The following is a 22,149-nucleotide window of genomic DNA, read 5'->3' as shown; positions in this document are numbered from 1 at the left end:
GGAGAGAGAAAAGGGGAGAGGGGGGGAGGAGGACAGGTCCGCTCTTCCAAATTGCTAAAAGCCGGAAGGAATAATAAATAGAGCTTAATTATCTCCAGCTACTCTTTCATTGTAAATCAGCCTTGATTTGAGCTCCAGCTGACTGGGAAATGACAAGGCAGCACCACGCTGAATGGGACCCAAGGTGGTGGCGCTTCTCTCTGCTGCAGCTATTTATATGCACTGTATCTATGTAATTCAATTTCTTCAAGTCCTCGCAGACAGAAAGAGGCAGATGTGAAGTCACCTCCCAGCCGCCAAGTCAAAAGAACGTTAGGTTTCACTTCAGGATGTAACAGGGTCTAATTAACCTCGGTTCAGGTAGTGAACTACAGGGAGATAATCCCACCATCTCCCCTGCAGGCCGTTTAAAAATATTCCTCAAGCTGTGAGACCACATTTAAAAAACAACATCCTCCTGTGATTCAACACTTAGACGTACATGTTTGTAGTCTTTACACCTGCTCTATGAAACACAAAAAGAGGCGAGGACCACACAGTCATCACAAGCATATTTAAATGCATGCGACCATAACTGAATTGCCATCGGCAGATTGTCAGCAGAGAGGTTTAAAGCTTAATAATCACTTGAGTCGTTGGACGTAAAATCAACGCCCATCGACTAATTTCTAAATGTTTCCATCAGAACAACAAATAATTACCGGCTGTCAGAGCAGCAGGAGTTGCAGGGGAGACGAACGTGTTTCAGAACATCCGGCGACTTCGCATGAGAATGTCACACATTTCCATCTGAGATCAAAAGTATAGAGGGAACTCATTATGTTGTTAGGAAGCGTGAAGCTGATTCATTCACACCCTACAGAGATAATTGTCTCATCTGTCAGAGGAATGAACACCTTTAATTACGAGAGAGCCGTGAACCCAAAATATCCCCGGCTCAATTATAAGAAGAGCGGGTTACACAAATGATGACACAACCACCGCTGCAACAATCTGCTTCCCACTGAGGGAGGGCTTGTCGCATCTCCCATAAAACCTCTGAGCAGTTTGCATGGATAATGGCGAGGTCGGGTCTTGCTTACTTTTATGGCTTATTAGCTAAATTGTTCAGTATATTAATGAGGATAAAATAATGCTATTTAAAGGATGCTGGTTGCTGCTTCATCCTAATATTGCAAAAGGAATATCCTGGTCTCTGGAGCTAAGTGCCCCCCCTCCCATTGATCCCTGCAGAGAGCAGTGGGCCTCCTCAGCTCAGAACCGGTCCATGGATTTCTCTGTCTCCAGTAGGTTATCCTCAGCCCTTTTAGCAGCAGAGGTGTTCAAAGAGCACTGTTGCTGTTCTGCGTGGCTCTTCCCAGCAACATTAACATTTGTTTGAAATGTGAAAAACCTTAGATCTGAGGATATATCCAAATTCGATGCATTGCACTTGCCCAGAAAACTGACACGAATGAGAAAAAAAGCTTGATCACATGTGAGTGGACGACTGGGAGGCTATTTAAAGGCTTGTTGAATTTTTCACATGGTCGCAGCAGAGATGATGATGATGATCACATTGGAAATGATTCTCTTTCTCAGTGTGCTCTCATTGTGTGGTCAGCTGTCCCTGATTCAACAACGTCCACAAGCTTCAGCTTCATCATGGGGTTTAATTTGTATGCAGTGTCTCAAGCTGTGCACCGCCGGGGCCTCGGAGACCAATTATGGGAGTGTGGCATCGTCAAGCCCCCCCACACCACAATCTGCCACATACTGCTGGCTAATTACCTGCACTCACTCCTGTAGCAGAGGAGCATGACCCACTCTCCTGAGGCTTCGGATCTTCCTGGAATAAGCAAACTATCCTTTTAAAGAACCTGCAAGAGGCATTTAAGCTCGTTGCATCTGGCAGCTCTCACATCCCGCTGGGTGAGTACATACAGCAGATACTCCGTCAGGACCTGGATGTCTTAAAAGATGTACTGCATGTGCAATACAACTATTTATCTGAAGTCATACAATCAGATAAATAATCGGACAATATAAGAAATGTACTGTGATACTGTGATTAAGACATTTACGTCTTAACTACAGTAGTGTCCTGTTGGAGATTCACAGCATTTCCAGACATCAATATAATCAGTTACCAACAGCTTGATGTCAGAATCAGACTCTGTTCTGTAGGATGTAAACCGGAATATGAATGGAAGATTCATCATAAATAGGATCATTGAAATAATAGGACTAACGGCAGTCAGATTATCCGTGTCCATGTAAACAGTCTGTGTTGCAGTTCAAAGCTTTGTCAGATCCACAGTTGTTTGTAGAGCTGCAAAACATAACTTTGATGTCCTCTCAGTGAGTGAATCTAACTGAAGGGGCGTCCTGCAGTCGTCCTCAGTATCCTGAGGTGCACCACCTGGCACCTCCCTGGAGTCTACTCAGCAGGTCCAGGGGACGCACACCGCTGAGGATGAAGCACCGAGGGGGGGGGGGGGGGGGGGGGGAGGGGGGGGTGAGACCCCAGATACAGACACACCAGCCGGTGACATATCAAGAGCCCAGAGCCTAAATATGGCCCCCTTTCATTAAATCTCATCTCCAAGAATAGGGAGCAGGCCGTGCTCTTGTAGGTATGAATAATGGAAGCAGCCTCCAGGAGCTAATTTCCAGAGTGATCATGGAGCTAAAGAATCGCCCGATGATCACACAGATAAAGTGAGAGGCTGACATACAAGATTAATGCCTCCAGGTCTGTTTCCAGAGATTCACGGCCTCTGCTGTCAGATCTTCTGACGCCCGTGTTCCCGAGTGCCCAGGATCAGATGTTCATAGAAAACAAGATCCACTTTGAAACACTGGAGACGTATTGTTAACATTTGTCAGTGTGCACACAGCAGCTTTGATATCAGACGTACAATATAATTACACAAAACTAAAGGGACATTCATGCAATAATAATATATGACATATGGTGGATTGTTGTACGTAAATGAGAGCTTGGTCTCACAGTTTTGTTGTTGTGCTGTTATAGCTGCAATATTTATGCAATGCTTTTAATATTCATTCATACACAATTAATATTTAGTTTGTCACATGCTGGAACAGGATTCATCTGGTTAGGTTGCGCTCAACTGTTTAATTACTGCTTTTCTGAACATATTTATGATGTTCCTTTAATGTTGTGGCTCACTGATATGAATCCTTTGTAATTTAAAAACACAGAATAAATGGATCAGCAGCTCTTCGTATTGACCACTAGGTGGCACTGCTCTCAAAGGTAAACAAACTCACTGCTGTGCAACTTGCAAAAATAAGATTAGATAATCCTTTATTATACATTATATAAACACACGGAAATATAATTATAGGAATAGAGCAGAAATAATACATGCAATTTGAGCAGTGTGAGCAGAATATGTACAATGTACCTGGATTGCACATGAGGGCTTTAGCTTCCACACATATAAATGAACATTGTACATGTACATTAAATGACTTTAACCTGAGTGAGTTAATGGGGCAGTTCCAGAAGTGATGTGTGTGGTCTACTGTGAGCTACTTGATAACCCTCAACAGCTCAATGATAAGGAAATATAAATATATTGAATCACTTGTACCAATGTTGTGGTGAACAAGGGAATCCATTTTTACATACAGGCAATCAATACGGTTATCAATACACTCCAGCATGGACCGCCTAATGTTTATGATCTGTTTTCAGAAGTGACTTTGATAGCTCACTCTTCAGAAAGACCTGTGTGTGATTTTTTTACTGAGGGTCCTCATTGTTTGTCTGCCCTCCTGCAGACGACATCACATGTTCCAGTGTGGCCTCCTGTCTGCTGCAGCTTCAGAGACATCTGTATCTCTGCTGATGAAGGACACGGTTTAGTGTTACAGTAAATACATGCAGCGTCTGAGATGTGACTGGACGCCTTATTTGTCTGTGTCAATGGACCAACCATCAGATCATCACCCTGTGAGCCCGCTGGAATCTCATGAGCCCATAGCCCTGTGTCGCTGGTCGACCACAGAACTGATCCCAGCATACCAGCAGCGACTCTGTTACACGAGATACTGCTCAGACCGATCTGTAATGGCTGACTGGAAGGCATCTCACTTCTCTGCCCATGACAAAGCTGCAAAAGACTCGGCTCATGTTGCAGTGAGACATGGCTGAAATATTTACAGTCACCAGCCCGGGGACTGACTCCATCAGGCCCATGGCAGACAAAGTGTCCAGGGCGTGCTCTAAATCTTTTCCCTCATCTGATCCTGTGCCAGTAACTCACGGGTTGTCATCAAACAGAAACGGACTACTGTAGAAATGTAGTGTCACTATGCTCTAATAAGGACTTGAGATCCAGCAGTGTGATACTGGCCATTACAACCTGACAGCGGCGGATTTAACACCTTCTTCAATTCAGTAATGGAGGCTGAATTACAATAAACAAATAAAATCAAAATCATCCACAAATTTTCAACTTATTATAAGAGAAATATGAATTCAAAGAATATGCTGACCTGCTAACCTGTTGCAATAGCCCTGGCTAAAGCAGGCTATAGCCAGGGTCCCCTGAGAACAGCTGATTACCTTGGGCCATACCAGCTTTTGTGAGCATCCCCTTAAATTATACGATTAGCTACATACAGCAGAGAGCAAAGACTACATGGTTACAAACCTCTGTAACGAGGTGTCAGCATTTCATGTCAGTATTTTTCTGTTTTCAAACTCATCATAACTTCAGAGGTTGGTTAAAGATTAGAACATCGAAATGCGTGTGTGATGTGTCTGGGGTTAGCAATCATTACATTAACTACTTTTCTATTATTTCCATGTAGACACAATAAGTGCTTTGGTTTTCACTTTTGATAATGAAACAATAATTTGACGATTTGATGATGTGTGTAATGTGTTTCTGGGGTGGTTGGGGGGGGGGGGGGGGGGGCGCTATGGTTTGATGTAGGGCCAAGTCCCTTTTGCCTGGGGTCCCCAAAGTCCCTTTGAAACACTCTTGATTCCATGACATGTATCCGGCTGTGGGTTCATTTCCATTCAAAATGTGAACATTAGGGGCCAGCTGGGATTCAGCATCTTGCCCAAGGACACTTCGGAATGGGCTGGGCTTCGTGGCGCAAACCTTCTGGTTGGAGGAAGACCGCTCTACCCCCTCAGCCACAGCCCCCACAACAAAGTTGTATATGTAAATCTTGTGTGTTTTTTTTTAATTTTATTTCTTAAACTCATAGCGACACCACCGACTTTACACGCCTTGTCAGTTAAGACATCATCAAGAGGAAAATGACTCAACAGTTGTTTCTTCCATCAGAACAGAGGAGCTTTGTCATTTCATTATTTTGTTAAATTTCTTTGACGCTGAAGCTCTTAAATAATTAGCCATTTGGCCCTGAAGACATTTTAATAGAAAGCCATATTATTGATTCTTTCCACAAAACTTCATGAAGCGAATCATTCATGTGCCCCCCCCCAGACCTTATCAAACTTGTATGTGCAAATTCAGTGTATAAATGAATCAATGCTGTCATGGAACACTGAAGCACAAACAGGCCTTCAGGTTTCAGACTGACCCACTTGTTGATCACTACTTCTTTCTTGCAATCTGTGGAATTGACCTATATTGTGTTGCTGCCAAAAATCCATCTTGTTCAAATGATGCCTCTGATCGTTTTCAGCCCAACTGAACTCAAACAACATCGCTGTTGTGAGACCAAATGACTGAACCGTGGCCAGAGGAAAAATTAGAAGAAGAGCCCGACTAGAATCAGAGCTCTCGGGTGTCCAGAGAACTAATAATTAATTTTTTGTCAGGAGCAACTGGTGTCAGTGCAGAACACTTCTGTGTGTACAGAATGTTTATAGAAATTAAGAAAAAAGAATGGCAATGACCTTGAACCAATAATTGCACCTGGACGGCACCGCTGATTCTTTACTTTATAAAAACTAACAGAACAAACAGTCACGTTTCATTAATTTATTACACAAAGGCTCCATTTACAATACATACAAGTGAACAGAAATACGTGCTTGTGACAGTGAACTTTCTTTTTAAGCTAAGATATGAGTAAAACTGCAATTAAGACATTTGGCTTACATTTATGTATATTTACACCATAAATATATAGATGTCAAAAACGTCACAACTGCATCATAAAGATATTTATAAACTGTCTTACAATGAGATGCAAATATTTTCCCATTGGAAAGTAATTGACAGTATTTCAAATGACCTATATTCAATACAACCTACAGATATGTCTGTATAGTGAACAATGCAGGTAATTATGATGAGGCAAACAAAGAGGTCGACAGTAAACACTGTGTTCACACAGACATGGCTGTAATTTAAGCAGAACAACATGTAAACATCTTGTCTTCCCACAGCACTTTTATGTGTCTATATAAGTTGGACAATACAAGACTTTCAGATCCTCACAGGCACCCGACAATGAAAAGAGAGAAGGACTTTTACTGAGGCGTCAAACAACAGCCGAGGGACTTTTAAGACTGCAGTTATTAGAGGAAGCTGCCTACGCTCTTGTGTATCCGCCAACACCGGCGTCTCGGCTCCTGTCAACAATCACACATGTTACATCTTTAAAACCTACATTTGAATCTAGAAACAGCAGGAGGTGGTCTATCGTCTGCTGGTTTTTATGAGAGGATAAAGACAAAGACGTCTTGACCAATGAAAACGCTGCATATTCAGTCGTCACTCAAGCGAACACTGTGTCGGGCTCTTTGAGAAAATGTCAGCTGCAACGTTAAAAAAAAAGAAAAAAAAAGATGCTAAGTCACTACTTGCAACCGGAACATGAACCAACAGACTTGACACTTGGACTTGACACGCTGGTTGTTGCTCTCAGGAGGTGTTGCTTCTCTTTCTGGATCTTTGTCGTCTCTTCAGGATGTCTTCTTCTTGGTCACTTTCACAGTCACGCTGAGAAAAATAAAAGTAAAATCTAGTGTTAGAATTTAGAAACAGTTCTGATTATTATTATTTGGAAAAATCTATGGGCTCATAACTGTACAGGTGGAACAGCTCTATGACTCTACACAGATTCCACCCCTGCTGCAACTGTCAAGGTTACATTTACATTAACAGGTTATAATACAATGAAATCTCTTGTTTTATTGCTGATAGTTGGATGAATAAATTAATTGTATTTTCACCAATAAATGAAGGATGTATAGCTACAGCATATTATTTATGCTTATTTAAGCATAAATAATGCAATGAGATTTTACTGAAGTTTCCAGATTTGCCAGAAAGCAAAGACGCTTGTTGAAGTATTGTTTTAACTCCTGACTGAGCCGTGGCTGTTACTTTTACAACAGTGTGTTCATACCTCGTCCTGCTCAGGCAGCTTGTTGCCCTTCTTCATGATTCGCGTCAAGTGGTTGCACAGAGCCACAATTCTAAATGAGAACTGTTGGAGAGAACAAAGAGAGAATCAGTTACAACATAAACCAATGATATTTTTATAGAACCTTGATTTACTGTAAGATTGTAAATACTGCACTGTACCTTCCACCTGCGTCGGGCGTACTGTCTCCTAAAGTTGTCCAGGTTCACCACCGACAGCCTCTTCACCATGGCCTGTCTGGTATTCAGAGGCTACAAAGACACAAGGAGCTTTCAGGTTAATTTCAAATTTGGAGAATGCTTGTCAAAGGAGAAGCTCAGGAAATAAAAGGAAATTGTTGAAAAATCAAAGCAGATTGGAAATGAGGATATTTAATAAATAATGCACATTTATTTCAGAGGTTTTGACAACAGTTAAAAATGTCAGTGTGCACATCAACCGAGACCAAAACATCTGTAAGGTGTTGAAAAAACACTGAAAAAGGTGCAAAACTGATAAACTACATCTCATCATAGATTGCTGTTGTAACATCTCCAAGAAAGAAACAAAAAGGATTTTACATCAAATAAATAAATTCAACATTCATTAAAAGTGCCCATTGTTAATTAATAAGACTACAAAAGTTATTCTACACATTTATAACCATTGTAAAAAATATGACTGTATAGTCGAAAAAAATTGACTGGGATAACAAAAGCAATAAATCAATCCCAAAATGTCAACTTCAAATACATTCAATTGAAAATATTTGCAGTTTGATTCTGTATTCATGTGAACATGACGGAGTAAAAACATTAATAACCATTGTTGTCTTCATTGCTACAGTATATGCCACCAAAGCTGCTCCATCAAAAAGAGCTGTGCGTAAGTTAAATCAGCTTCTGTTAATAACATTTCAAGTTTAGTAACATTTTATATTGTACCACATAAAATAAATGTTTGACATTTTGTGAAGTATGATTATTTGCTCTCTAAAGCACTACATGTACATGCCGAGTTGGTATTTTACAGATGATTTTGCCCTCAATAAAAAATGTGTTTTCGCTTTGCTTACTGTAATGCTTTGATAAACAAGATATAAGCTTTAGAGTTAGGACTAGAGGTAGATACTTGGACAGAGCCAGGCTAGCCTCTGCTGTATCTTTATTTTTATCGTATACAGTAGCTTACTTTCCCGTGGTAACAGCGAGCTCCACCCTTTACCATTCGCTTCTTCACCTGAGGATTGTGGGTAGTGTTGCACTTGACATCGCAAACACAAGCTAACTGTAAGTCTACCTCGGATGATTACAATATTAGGGTTGATAATCAACATCTCTATTTTAAAATCAACGGGATTTTTACTTCCAGAACCAGACTATTAATCATCTCATTTATCCCTCAACAAGAAAGCAATCACGCGTATTTCCTGTAATCTATTTCTTCAACTGGAAAGTTCAATTATTTTTGTTTTCACAAATAAGGAAATCTAAAAAAGGAGTACTACACAGCTATACATTCAAAAGTTTGTGTCTCTGGAAACAAAAATCTATGTGCAGAACACGTTAAGATCCCTAAGTTCAAGGAAAGCGTGTCTTCGTCTGAGCGTGTTAACCAGAGTCGCTGAGCGGCTGCTGGGCCTCAGGGCACAGTTCCCCTCTGCAGGACTGACGCAGCAGCTCCTTCAGCGCCTGCTTCACGTCCACGTTCAGACTGCTGCTGTGGACGCTGTCAGCGCCCTCTGGATGCAGGGAGCTCATCACGTCCTGCAGCCACTGCATTTCAGAATCCAGCTCCAGCCGCAGAGCGTCCATCTGGCTCTGCCTCTGGTTGTATTTCCCGCTGATGCTCTCCAGAGCGGCATCTACGGCCTTCACGTCCTCCTGCAGCAGCCTCCTGGTGGCCTCCACTTTGCGAAACTCATAGCGGACCTGGGAGAGCTGCTTCCGCGCTGCCTCGCTCTCCTCCTTGTACCAGGCCTCCTTGTCATTGTAGATGGAGAGCAGCGCCTCGATGTCCCCCTGAAGGGTGTGGTGGGCCCCCGCCACCTCTGACAGCCCCGTCTCCATCAGGCTGATGTCCTCCACCACATGGGCGAAGCGCTCAAAGTTGGCGTACGTGTTGTTCTGCAGCATGCTGGAATGCAGCTGGATGGTGTACTCCTTCAGACGCTTAGTCTTCAGCTGCTCCGCTTTCTTCTCGGCCTCAGGGGCGGCGCTGTCCTCCTCCGGGTGACCGCAGGACTTCAGACAGAGGGGTGGAGGAGGGGGAGGACACTGAGTGAGAGTCTCGTTGTCTTTGAAACACACGAAGCGGTGAATATCCCAGCAGATGTGGTACTGAAGGATTAGTGTGTGACCCTACAGCGAAAGCCATGGCAGTTAAGAGCACCGAAAGGGACAGACATTGTTGTTGAGTGTGTTAAGTTTCCTGGTTTCATGCTGATGTGTCCAAACAGGATGAAGACTCCACCGCAGGACACTACTCCCATGCATTTCAGCAGTGGACACTGGAGTGGACTCCTTTGACGGTACGGGTTGTTAAATGTCCATGCCAGCGAAAAACACGATTAGTGACCAGTTGCTTCCCCTTGACCTCCGACTGCGAACTACAGACCTATTAGATCTGTGCTGCTGTGATGATCCCTATTTAAATTGAGTTACTATCACCAATGCGAGAGAGAAATATAACGACAATCATATAAGCTCCGTCTTCTCCTGTCGATCCTCAGGGTCTTTGCTCCAGCCGGTGCAGAACGCTAGTGCTCGCATTATAACCAGCCCCAAGCCCCGGCCCATGCCTCTCCTATTCATGCCCCGCTTCATTGGCTGCCAGTTAATTTTAGGATTGATTCTAACAACCCACTGTTATGTTATGGATCTGCTCACACCCTATGCTTCGGGCCATAATTTAAGAACTTCCATCCAGCACTTACTGGTTGCTCCTCAGTCTTGACTGGTGACTAAGGGTGACCAGGCTTTTGCCATCAGGACCCTGAGGCTCTGGATGTCCACGTCTCAAGAGATGAGAATTGCCAACACATGTTCAAATTACTGCTGGAAACCTTTTTTTGAAGGAAACCTTTAATCCCTGATTTTTAACTGGTTTTGATGGATGTTGTTTGTTGTGATTATTTACTTCTATGTTATTTATATCTCTCTGGTGGGCAGCATAGACCACAAAGAATGCCGTCTATGGGGCTGTCTACTGCCGAGTCATCAGCTCATCCTACCCTCATTACTGGAGTTGGTCACGACAGGAAACGTTGATGTCCCTTGGTTTTGTGAAGTGAAGTGAATCCTGGGATAGGTTGGGCTGCAAAGGATCGACCTGTTGGAGGCTTTGTTTCTCGGGGATGAAAGGACGTATTTGTCGGCTGCATTCGGAGGAGACTTCTTAGTGGGACTGTCTATTTGTGCTGCTGTGACACAATCTGTTCTTCAAATGCAGCCTCAGAAGAATGCAGCCTCTGAATTGAGACACAGCTTATGTATTGTGCAGTCACTGTGATAAACTACTGTATGTTCCCAAAACATAAAGGCTGAAGTTAGTGTCATTTTTATTTTGTTCAAACAAACCTGCTTCCCTGTTTGACATGAACCTGTCTGGTGTTGTCTCACGTGTGTGGGTGGGGAGCTGACCGTAGTTATTAAGAACACCAAACACATGCTACGACACGGCACACACGTAGAGCATACCTTGATCCAAGGATGATTGAGGGTTTCTTGTATGGTCAACCGTTTTCTGGAAGAAGAAAATGCAGCTGAGTAAATACAGGAGGGAGGAGCGGGACCGTCAGTCACACATTCTGCTGTGAAACATTCATACGTTCAGATGAGTTGAAAGTTCACAGGGATATTCAATTTCAGGGAAGGCGTTTTTAAATGGAAACACTTGTTAAGCAACAGAACAGGACCACACGGTGCAAAAAAAGTATTGCACAATGGCTCGCCTGAGGTAGTGAGGCTCCTTTGTAAATAATGTTTATTCAGCTTATCGTTTTTTGTGTATCACAGTGTGTACCAAAAACACATGTTTCCCAAATCCTTGCTCTAGATTTCCGTGGACTGGCAGTGCTTTCATTTTCATTTGGATCAGGACTGCGTATTTAAGCACTTAGGATTCATGGCAGTGAAACCAAACTAAAGCCGGGCTTTGTACTGGCATTGTCGGGACTTGACCTTTGGCTTTCAGCAGTTTGCCAGCGACCTGTTTGGTTTACCTCGTGTCCTTCTCCAGGAGCTGTCGGATGAAGCTCTTGGCCAGCTCGCTCGTGTTGCTGAAGAACTCCTCGTCGAAGTCGTAGTTCATCGCCGAGATGTTTCCCAGCGTTTCCTGCTTGGTGTCACCCAGGAAAGGTGAGGCGCCGCTTAACCTGAAAGAACACAGCGATCGTTCACACACTGACTAAGACCCTCCTCGATAATCTCCAGAATTCCTGTTCATAATCACGAATCATGGCAACTCACAGTATATAAGTGATGACTCCGATGCTCCTGTGAATGTGAACAACAGCACAAGGTTAATCCTGAGTTCTGCCCTGCAGCCTGTTGTGTGGAGGGCAGCAGCGTCAGAGGTAATTAAAGGATCTTACCACATGTCTGCCTCCAATCCTAGTTGCTCGTAGTTGACTATCTCTGGGGCTGAAAATAGACAGGACATGGTTGTGCATCACAATCAGGCCACCAGACATCACACTGTCCTGCGGGGGAAAACAAATCTCGTACAAAACACTTACCGACGAACTCAGGAGTGCCAAAAATGTTTTTGAAATCTGCGCCAGCTTCTATTTTGTGTGCGAGGCCGAAGTCTATGAGTTTGATGCGGGGTAGAGGAACGTTCCTGTCCAGCAGCATTATGTTTTCAGGCTGAAGGGTCAAGAAAACAAAAGAGAGACGCACGTTTTGTAAGCGGATTTGCTCTAATACAAAGAGCGATTAATACATAAAGACAATGAATAACTCACGTTGCCTCTTTAAAGCCGTCTTTTGTGTAAGCAGTAAAGAAAAACATTGCATCCGTTATACTTGTTATTCAAGTTTGACATCTTGAGTGGTTTAAATTTTCTTATCTAACTCGTGGCAAGAAAGTGAAAAAGCACATTTCAAGAAATGTTCTTACTTTCCATCTAAAATGTCAGCTTAATTTTTGCCAAATTAAGTTTAGACTTGTGTTGGTGATAAAACTCATGAAGAGAGAAGAGGTAAACAGGATGTTGGTTTTCACAGAGCAGCGATGATGGTGACACTGCTCTCTGAATGTGAGGAGATAACCTTGTGGTGTTTGTATCTGAGAATCTGGATCTCAGCCAGAGCAAACAGGAAGGAAGTGTGATTATGAAAATTGAGACTCTACTGACATGTAAATTGGACACCCGCTATAAATATTATATTGTCCTTGCATGTACAGTATGTAATGGTAGAGTTGCTGCAGAGGGAAAGAATTTCCAGAGGGAAAGAATTTCCCTCTGCAGCCCCGGGACAGATATAGTCTTATTGTTGTGATGCACAGATGGAGCAGTTTGTACCTTCAGATCAAAGTGTGCGATCCTCTTGGAGTGGAGGTACTGGACTCCGTTCAGGACCTGTTTGATAAACTGAGTGGCCTCCTCTTCACTGAGTGACTCCTTCTGAGCCAGGAAGTCAAACAGCTCTCCTCCAGAGACCCTGAAACACACACACACAAAAACACACACTTGAACTGATCTACAGTGTGAATGGATGCCTTGTATACGTTTGTTTGTGGTACTCATTTAGCCCAGCTTTGCCTCTGTTTGTCCAACTCATAAACGTTCCCCATTAACTTCACAGAGCGACATAAAGCACCCTTTGACCAGCTGGCATCCCAGAAGCATGATATTCTTTCACTGTCATACAAAGAGGACAGAATGGACGGATCACTGGATTACGCACACAGTTTGCGATCCTGCTGCTAACGGTCACAGTCACAGTTCATCCCTGCTTTAATTGGACAGAGCCTTCAATTAGTCCCAGTTTTCAGTTCTCCATGTTCCCATGCGGGGGCTGGCTGGACACGGACAAGGTCCTCTCAGGACTGATCAACACAACTGTTACTGTCGCAGAGAGACATTCAGTTCTTTCGTGGAACAACACTCGACAAAGGATTTCAGCAAACCAGTGTTTAACAAACCAAGCGTGGACAAAACTCTCATGGAGCAGGACATGTAGTGAATTTTAAAAACTCTGTAAACACTGCTCAACATATTACATGCTATGTTAAACAGGCTGCGATCATGTGACTGCAGAAGAAATGGATACAAATCTCTACGGTTTTTATAGTGGGAGGCGATTCTCCCAAAGGAAACAGTTTCAGGGGAGACTCAGTTCAATGAGGTTAAATATGACATAAGCACGGTTGCTCTGAAGTGCAATACACAAAATATTGCACTTCAAATGACAAACCACAACGAAATGTGTTGTGGTTTGTCATTGTGTTTTCTTATTTGCCGTTGTGTTTTGTGATGTGTTGTGTTTGGTGATTTTCCTTTAATGTGAATGTAATAGTAACCGGAAGGATTTCAGACTAAATGCTTGTGATTTGGTAAGGTTCAGAAACACAGCGTTTGTTGGGGAATGTTTCTGATAAACTCCTGTCTTTACTTGTTTGTACTTGTTCAATTCTTGATTGTCTATTGGATTAAAGAAAAATAACCGTGGTCACATAGTCGGTTAAGGGTGAGTGTAGGGGGCGAACTTTATCCGGTGTTGTTGAACCATGCAGGCGACTCACAGTTCGAGGATGAGCACCACGTCCGTGCGGTTCTCGTACACATCGTGCAGGGACACGATGTTTGCGTGCTGGAGCTCCTGCAGGATGGTCACTTCCCTCTCGATCTCCTCTCTCCTCACGCCTCGCCTGCTGGCCCGACTCTGGCGCTTCTTGATGAACTTGGCGGCGTATTCGGTGCCCGTGCTCTTCTCTGTGCAGCGCTTGACTATGGCAAACTGCCCACTGCAGAGAACAAAAAGACACAAAAAAAAAACCACAGAGGTTACTTAACAATGTTATTACTGGGGGGGGTTTTTATGTGGCAAATGGTAAAATACTTGTTCTATCATTTATTTGTATAACTTTCAAAAGGAGATTCTTGGTAATCAACGACAGGATGTAGCTGCAGGTGAAGAAACCCAGGGAGGAAGCCGTGTGTCACAACCAGATGAAATATTGTGGTAAAGTTCATCACTTCCTGTCTCCCGACCGGACAAAGAACAATCAGGCCTAGAGTGTGGACAGAGCTGGTGTCCTCCCACTTCACCAGCATTCCTGCCAAATCTCAAACTATCCTCAAGTGATCAGTCCACAGAGAAAATAAAATCCCAGGAACTCTGAATATTTCACAACAGAGGCGTGGCTCGGGGGGGTGGGAGCATCTCTCAGAGGACGATTGTTTCACTTTTCACTGAGCGCTTGTTTTCGCATGTCCTAGCCTCTGCCTGGGACTCTGACATGCTCCTTCTGTGTCACTCTCCTCCAACATAACTACACGGTCCTTTCACTCATAATTGACTCACTGACAGACAGATAGAAGAGTGTGAAAACATTTTCCAGCGTCGTCGCCCAGTTAAATATATGTGCAGAGTCTCTGTGATCAGAGCAGCACATGTAATCTCAGGCCTGACTAAGACAGATCTGGGACCTGAACTGCCAACCGTGTAAATTCAGACGTCTGAGTCACTGATCCGAAGGCGACAGAGACACAAAGGTGACGTTCTGCATATGGAGGATGAGCATTGTGGCGACTTCGGTTAAGGAGGTCGAGCAGGTCATCCACCAAACAAACAATGAAGTTGATTGTTTGATCCCTGGCCCCTGCAGTCAGCAGGTCAAAGCAGGCCAGATACTGAACCCCAAAAAAAATGCCCAGAGGAGGGGAGAGATAATAACTGGCATTTCATATATTTCGGACATTACTGCCGGAGATTCCAGGGTGGCTGTGAGAAGCTGTCCAATCTGCATCCACTATCATCATGGTGTCTAGTGGGGCTAAGAATAGCTCAGCTTCCAGGCTCATTCTCCACTGCTGCTGCTGCTGCTGTGGATAAAGAGAGAGGCGTCCTGCTGAGCGCGGAGGAGTGGAGAGCGAGGACGAGTGGGAAAGAGGAGTGCTAAGAGGAGCTGCTGGATAAAAGACAAGAGTCTACAAACGCACGGATGCCCACTCTGCTCCTGCCACACTCAGGTTCCACTTTCCCTCTCAAGTAGCACTCACACCGAGCTCATCGCAAAACAAACCTCCGCCGAGGCCCCACAGTCCCTTTCAATCCAGTGAAGCTGCACCACATTTCAAGCAGTCATTGATATCAGGCCACTTAACAGGCCTGATTTTAGTTCTTCATCAACTATAATTAAAACGTATATAATTAATATTAATTAAGTATTTGCTCGGAGATTGGTGAAAATGTACCCCCCCCCCAAAACAACTATCTCGCAATGTTGAAAAATCGCCCTAATCTGGATCCGCACCAAAAGTGAATGAGCTCGTTCCCCCACCAAGGTCTGTCGTAATTCATCGAGCAATTTTTGTGCTTTCTTGCTTATAAACAAACATACAGCCCATCAAACAGGTGTAAGGACATTAACCTCTTTGGCAGGGATGAAATAACAACCAAACAACAGTTATCCTCTTTGTGGTTTGAATCAACCCATATAGTGGGTTTAACCTTTCCTTAACCACATAAGAGCATGACGGGTGAGCCAGTTTGCTTTTATGAGGCACACCCTGTCCTGTGCTCACTCAACAGTCACATCTGGGAGCAGCTGCACTGTACACGCTAAGCTCCATTAGATTTACCTCACTCAAACACAATGAAACAATAAGTCACTGAGGTTTTCTTTTCAAGCCAACAAACGTTTACTAAAACGAAGGGGAATCCCTCCAATATGAAATGATAAATAGACGTCTCCCCAACAACAAAAGGTTCAAACTGAAAGTGGACATCGTTTTTTTTTTTTTCCATGAGTCAGTATGCCTTCCGGATTCCAGAGCGGCACGTCGTCAACTGTAGCGCTCAAGGTAGTTATTAAGATCATTTCATTCATATCGGCATAACTAAACGCCACCTGAGGGTGTGAACGTGTCCCGACAGAAAATGCAGAAGAGAGTGAGAGAGAGAGAGAGAGAGAGAGAGATAATGGGGGAGAAAGCATCTTACATCATACATAGAGTCTCATACTGCAGAGGTAACAACAGGGAGGGTGGGGGGGATGAAGCAGAGCAATCTGGAGTCTCAAATTCTCCCCCCGTCTGTTCCGTTCGGGCGACATCTACACCTCAGAGACAGATCCCGAGAGGCTGACAATGTTAAAGATGACGAGGATAATGTGTGAACTGGAGAGGAGGGGAAGGCGTCCAATGAGATCTCTCTTGCCAAAAACAGGCACCCCAAGGGGAGGAAGAGTCCAATGGCAGGAGCGGCAGCAGTGTCCTTGATTTGCCTGTTAGAACCAGGCCGAGCAGAATAACCCTCCGCGTTGATGGTTGTCGCCAAAATGTGAGAAAGTGCCCGACACGAATGTCTGCGGCGGGCTTTGCTTTAGTGTGGCTGCGGAGTCGTGTAGAGTAACAGCAGAGAGCAGAGATGCTGGGAGTGGTATTCCACACCGGGCCAGGCGTGCCGGCTGTCTTAGCCTCTAAGCCGGGGCCGGTGGGGCTGAAAGTACCATCTCTCCGCAGAGTTTCCACTTCCAACAGCTGAAGGTTATTATCCACAGCCAAGGTTGGAGGAATGCTCGGACAAGTGGCGCCGGCCCAATATTTAAACACATTTCTCAACTGAGCAATCTCGGGGGGGGGCTGCGATGACAATGAAAGCCAGATTCGTAATTGGCCAAGCCCTGTCCCCGACGACCATCTGTAAATTTACGGCTGCAGGAGAACCTCGAACTTCTAAAATAATGATCCTCACACTGCAGAAGACATTATGTACAAAATACAGCTTGATCAGCCACTATGCTTTTGTCCTGAAGTACTTCAACTTGAATGCCCTTTAAATTGTTCAGGATACTATAGATCCCCATTGGTTTTGAAGTGGTCCAATGTCAACAAATCATCTCCGGCTCAGCGAGGCTTTACGAGTGTTTGCTGACAGTAACGGGAGGACCCCTGTCGAGCGGGAACTCCGGGAATGTCCAAGAGGTCAACGCGGAGTTCCGTCTGCCCGGCTGCGTTGAATAAACACATTTTTCTTCCCACTCGACGGCAGGAATGCGTGTTCCTCAGAGCTGACTACGTGCATTCCCGACCTGCTCCGTGCACACCCTCCCTCAAAGCTATAGATAAACCTCGTACAGTAGATCCCATTGGAGAAATTCTATCACTTCCCTGCATTCACCAGGAGCACCTGTTGCACCTCGCACCTCAACACATCCCGAGTGTGAACGCTGCTGCCTCCACCGAGCATCGTCCGCCCTCCCTGAACCCTCGCCAACGACAACAAGCGCCTGCACATTTCCCCCGCAATTAAAATATCCTTCTGCATTCATTGTCATGTGTTTCTAGAAAGGACATCAACCGGAGAGGAATAGGGAAACACCTTTGACGTCAGGTGTGGTGAGATCAGACCTCGTCACTGTTTCTGCATTCTAATTGAATCACGAGTACAGGGCTCTGGGAGATCCAACACGACAGCCTGCCCGTGTTTAGCCTCATGTTCACCATCTTAGCCATTGACTGTAAATGAGGATTAACGAAATGACAGCTTCCCCCCCCCCACAACCTCCCTCGATTAAGAAACCCTGCCTCCTCCATGTTAGTGGGTGAGACGTGGACCAAACTAATAAACATTAAATTAAATTGTTCTAACTGGTGTTTGATAATTTTTTTCAATAATTTTTTCTTCAAATGATATTTGATTCTCTGTAAAAGGAAAGAAACATCATGACTGACAGCTGACACAGACTCTTTGTCGAGAATGTGACATAACTAGTCCATTACTCTAGAACCAAATGCACAAAATGGAAGCGTTCATATCCTGGATATTTTGGAAAATCATTTCCAGATAGTGTGAAGAAGTGGAGACATGTCGTCCATCTCTATTCACAGTCTATGATCTTAGCTAGGCTTGTTTGCTAACATTAAGTACAGCTAAGGCTGATGAAAATGTTGTAAATATTTACCATAAGGTGGTGCTATCATGGAAGTGATTATAATTCATCAGGACGTGGACATAATAGATGTCATGGCAATCCATCTGTGGCTCAGTAGTTTTTTAAACAAAAAGGTCAAATTCATGGTGGCACTAGAGGACCGATCTTTATGATTCAGCATCTGGGGACCATGAACGCAGACTCAAAACTTCTTGTCAATCCATCCAATACGTGTTGAGATATTTTAGTATGGACCAGAGTAGTGAGCCGAAAACAACTGACACATCAACTTCCACAATGACATGCAGCCAGTGGAGATAAACACCACAGACTCAGGGCTGTATTAGCTAATCATTGTGAAACCTGTGTAGGAGACATCATACTCACATCCGCCATGGTGTCAGTGCAGTATTTACACATTTCAGTAAATAGAGGAAGTTTACAAGCCTTTTATTTGTGTTCAGGAACGCAAAGACAATGGCACTTCCTACCCAACGGTGCATCCTGTGAATTTTTGTCGTTACTTGGCCATGACCTACAGAGGGGGTGTTGTTGTTTTTTTTATCAGTAAGCGCTAAATGACCGACACGGAAATTACATCTTGTAAATGTACTAAAGTTGTCTGACCGAACATGGTGCTGGTCACGACCAAACATGGACAAGGACGGGTCTGTTGTTGACAGGTAGAGTTCACATTCATCAGCACCTTGCCTTAATGGTCGCATGCATAACAGCTACCACAGGTTCACCAGGCGGCTGGGGGGGGGGGGGCAGTGGCAGCTGTGAGCCCAAACTGTACGTCATCATCAGTATCTTCAATCACACGTTAAGACCGGTACAGTTGCGGGTGAATGCCTAGCGTCTCAAGCACAGGGTTTACCCAACGTTCTCCATCGGTGGAAAGAAACAGTGAGTACAACCGTGTGGGGTCCTGCGACTTTTGAATCTGTCAACAGTGGGGGGCTGATAAGATGAATGGACTTTCCTCTCGGCTCAACAGTTCCACAGAGCACAGAAAACATTTAAATAACCCACATCGATCAATTTCTGGCCACACTCAATATCCCCCACTCTCTTGAGAGGACGATTGAGCAACAGTTCCACTGTGGAGCGGTCTGAACCCATGAGGTCAGCACAAACTGTGGGTGAACTCAAAACTCTCAGTAAAGCTGTCTAAACAACACAGAAGAGCTACGAGCGAAAGACTTGGGATTAGTGATACAATTCTCAGATGTGACGTGTGACTGAAAAAACAAAGTTTTGTGGTTTCAGTCACAAACATCTGCAGCGTTCAAAACCACAGTAGATGTGAGTTTCTGTTTCTCACGAGTGTGAAGCTGAACACGTACAAACCTCAGGTCTCAGTTCTCCTCTCGAGCAACATGTGTCAGCTCAGCCACAACTCACTGACGTTCTTACAATAAACATTTAATAACTACAATAGCACTCAGTAGAGTACATACCTATTAGTATCAATATGTATTTTCTATCAATTGCATTCATCTTTTAATGTAAAGCACATTGAGTCTGCCTTTGTAAGACATTGACTATATAAATACATCAGAAGGCTGTGTGTTCAAATCACGTCAAGGTCACCAATGTAGGAGTCGAGGGAATCACGGAGTCCGGAGATCTTATTGTTTTGTGCGCCTCTCGGCGTGCGTTTATTTTGACCAAACAATTCACTCCCAGAGAACTTCCGGGCGCCACCAAAACATCTGCTTTTAACCATCAACTATATCTGTTTGTGTTGCAAGGGTATGAACGGGATGGTTCTTCGTCTTTAATTAATCAGGAAGCTAAAATATTAGAAATGCATCTGCAATTATGATTCACAATTTGTCATTAATTTGTTGCATTTAATAAATAGTTATTAAGTTATTAATAAGCACATTCAGATCTCTGCTGCTCTTCTCATAGAAAGTGGTCAACAAGTAATTTGACTTGAAAACCTAAAGGATTTGACTGACACATGAATAAAATCCCTATTTGCACCTTGTAAACCCTGAGTAATGGGTGCCTTTTAATAATTGTGAAGTCATACCCAGTTTACGTCCAGTAAATTTCTGCTTTTCAAGTTGCATTGGGATGTTTAAATAAATTATATCTAGAATCTCAATGTAGCATATAATCAAAGTGCTGGACATGAAACCTCTCCTGAATTGCAGCTGAAGCATTTCCAGAGCAGATGTTGCTCTGTGCTGTCAGGGTGTGTCAGAGGGTCGGGGGCCAGCAGACACTGGGACGCAGTGTGTATTTTGACAGGTAGCGAAAGGTCACAGGTCAGACGCTGTCCCCTCACACCCTCTCCGTCTGTTAACAAGTGCTGCGTATGTCCGAGCCGTGCGTCCGTGCAAAACGACTCAGCAGCTTCCTCAGGCCCCAATGCACTCGGCCAACTTCCTTTAATTTATTTCCCCATTAGACGCTGTTTCCTTGATGTGTGCTCTGAATTAACACCCCTCCTTAACGTATATACTTCAACACATTGGTTCCACCAACGCCCAGAATCACCTTTGGCCAAAATCATTTTTCATTCTCTCTCTTGGACTGAACCCAGTGGGAGCTTGTTTTCATAGAGAGAGCGTTCACTTTTCAGACTTTATCTCTGGCTGTAAACTTCCACCTAGTTTTGACACAGTGACACTCCCAAGTCAAGCTTAAACAAGCCAGCTGTTTGCACACATAGAGGCAAGCAGGGGACTCCTCACACACACACTGATTCACACACAGTTTTGCCCTGGAGATAAACAATTTCTACTGTACTCACCTTCCCAGTTCCTCCCCAATTTCATAGAAATCATCCACGTTCTGTTGCTTGAAAACCGCCATGCCAGGTGTCTTCATTGATGTGGTCTGTGGGTCCAGCCTGTCTTTTCTCCACCAGTCCAGCCCTGTGGATATAAGAGAGCAGTTCACATTAATTCCTGACAGGGGCACAGAAAACCCTTAGTACGTGTTGCAGCTTGCTGTGGAGCATTCCATCTCAGAGCTGTACCTACTTTCACCTTCCTGTTCACAAAGTCTTCACAACACTAGAACTTGACCACCAAAGGAGAAAGTGCGCTTGGTTTGTCTTTAATTTGTCAAAATACTGATTTACTGGCTTAAGATGTAACTGTGCCAAGCTGAGCCGAGTAACAGTGTTTCCTTCTTGTGATTATAACAGGATTACAAATTAAAAGATAAGAGCATTTGGGGTATTGAGGGCAGGGTATCTATTGTGAAACATTTTGTCTGACACAGACCACAGCATATTCTTTGTATTGCTATTATTTCCTCTATGAATAGGAATGAATGAAATAAATAATGAAGTTACAAAATAGAATATAGAATAAAAGCAATCTCATATTTTTCACAAACTGAATTAGAACCAACTCCCCATATGTTAAGCCTCATGTCACACATTTAACTGAGCAGCAGCCACATCTTACCTCAGTGTCAAAGCTTCTGTCTGCCGATGACCTCACATCTGTCCCCACGTCTCCAGCAGCTGCTCTGCTCTCCTCATGGAACTGGCTGCTTCACCGTCTCTGTTGTTTTCTGTCACTTGGGGCTGCACCGTCAGGGTTTTGAGTCTGCACAAGTCCCTCCCCCTGATGGCTCCACTATGAAACTGAAGCATGAGATGGACAGGCTATGAATAAAGATGACTGACATGTCTGCTGTTTGGTCTGAAGTGAGGATTACTGA

General features: G+C 44.0%; 1 protein-coding gene across 2 annotated transcripts; it reads right to left on the bottom strand.

Moving 5' to 3' along the window:
• Nucleotides 1-5,963: 5,963 nt before the first annotated feature.
• On the bottom strand, nt 5,964-22,012 carry dapk2b (death-associated protein kinase 2b). Of its 2 annotated transcripts, XM_062389792.1 has the most exons (11): nt 21,227-21,350; nt 14,101-14,322; nt 12,878-13,016; nt 12,089-12,218; nt 11,945-11,993; nt 11,820-11,846; nt 11,573-11,725; nt 11,049-11,094; nt 7,533-7,622; nt 7,354-7,434; nt 5,964-6,944 (listed from the first exon to the last, which is right to left on the bottom strand). In XM_062389792.1, the coding sequence occupies exons 1-11, from the start codon at nt 21,301-21,303 to the stop codon at nt 6,867-6,869; spliced, it is 1,092 nt and encodes a 363-aa protein (XP_062245776.1). In that variant the 5' UTR covers nt 21,304-21,350; the 3' UTR covers nt 5,964-6,866. The 2 variants fall into 2 exon arrangements, with proteins under 2 accessions (XP_062245776.1, XP_062245775.1); XM_062389791.1 differs by lacking the exons at nt 5,964-6,944; nt 7,354-7,434; nt 7,533-7,622 and adding exons at nt 7,742-9,593; nt 21,891-22,012.
• Between the last annotated feature and the right edge of the window lie 137 nt (nt 22,013-22,149).

The sequence above is a fragment of the Platichthys flesus genome, chromosome 6 (genome assembly GCF_949316205.1).
Source record: "Platichthys flesus chromosome 6, fPlaFle2.1, whole genome shotgun sequence".
NCBI classification, from domain to species: Eukaryota; Metazoa; Chordata; class Actinopteri; order Pleuronectiformes; family Pleuronectidae; genus Platichthys; species Platichthys flesus.
This window is presented reverse-complemented; position numbering and strand designations above follow the sequence as displayed.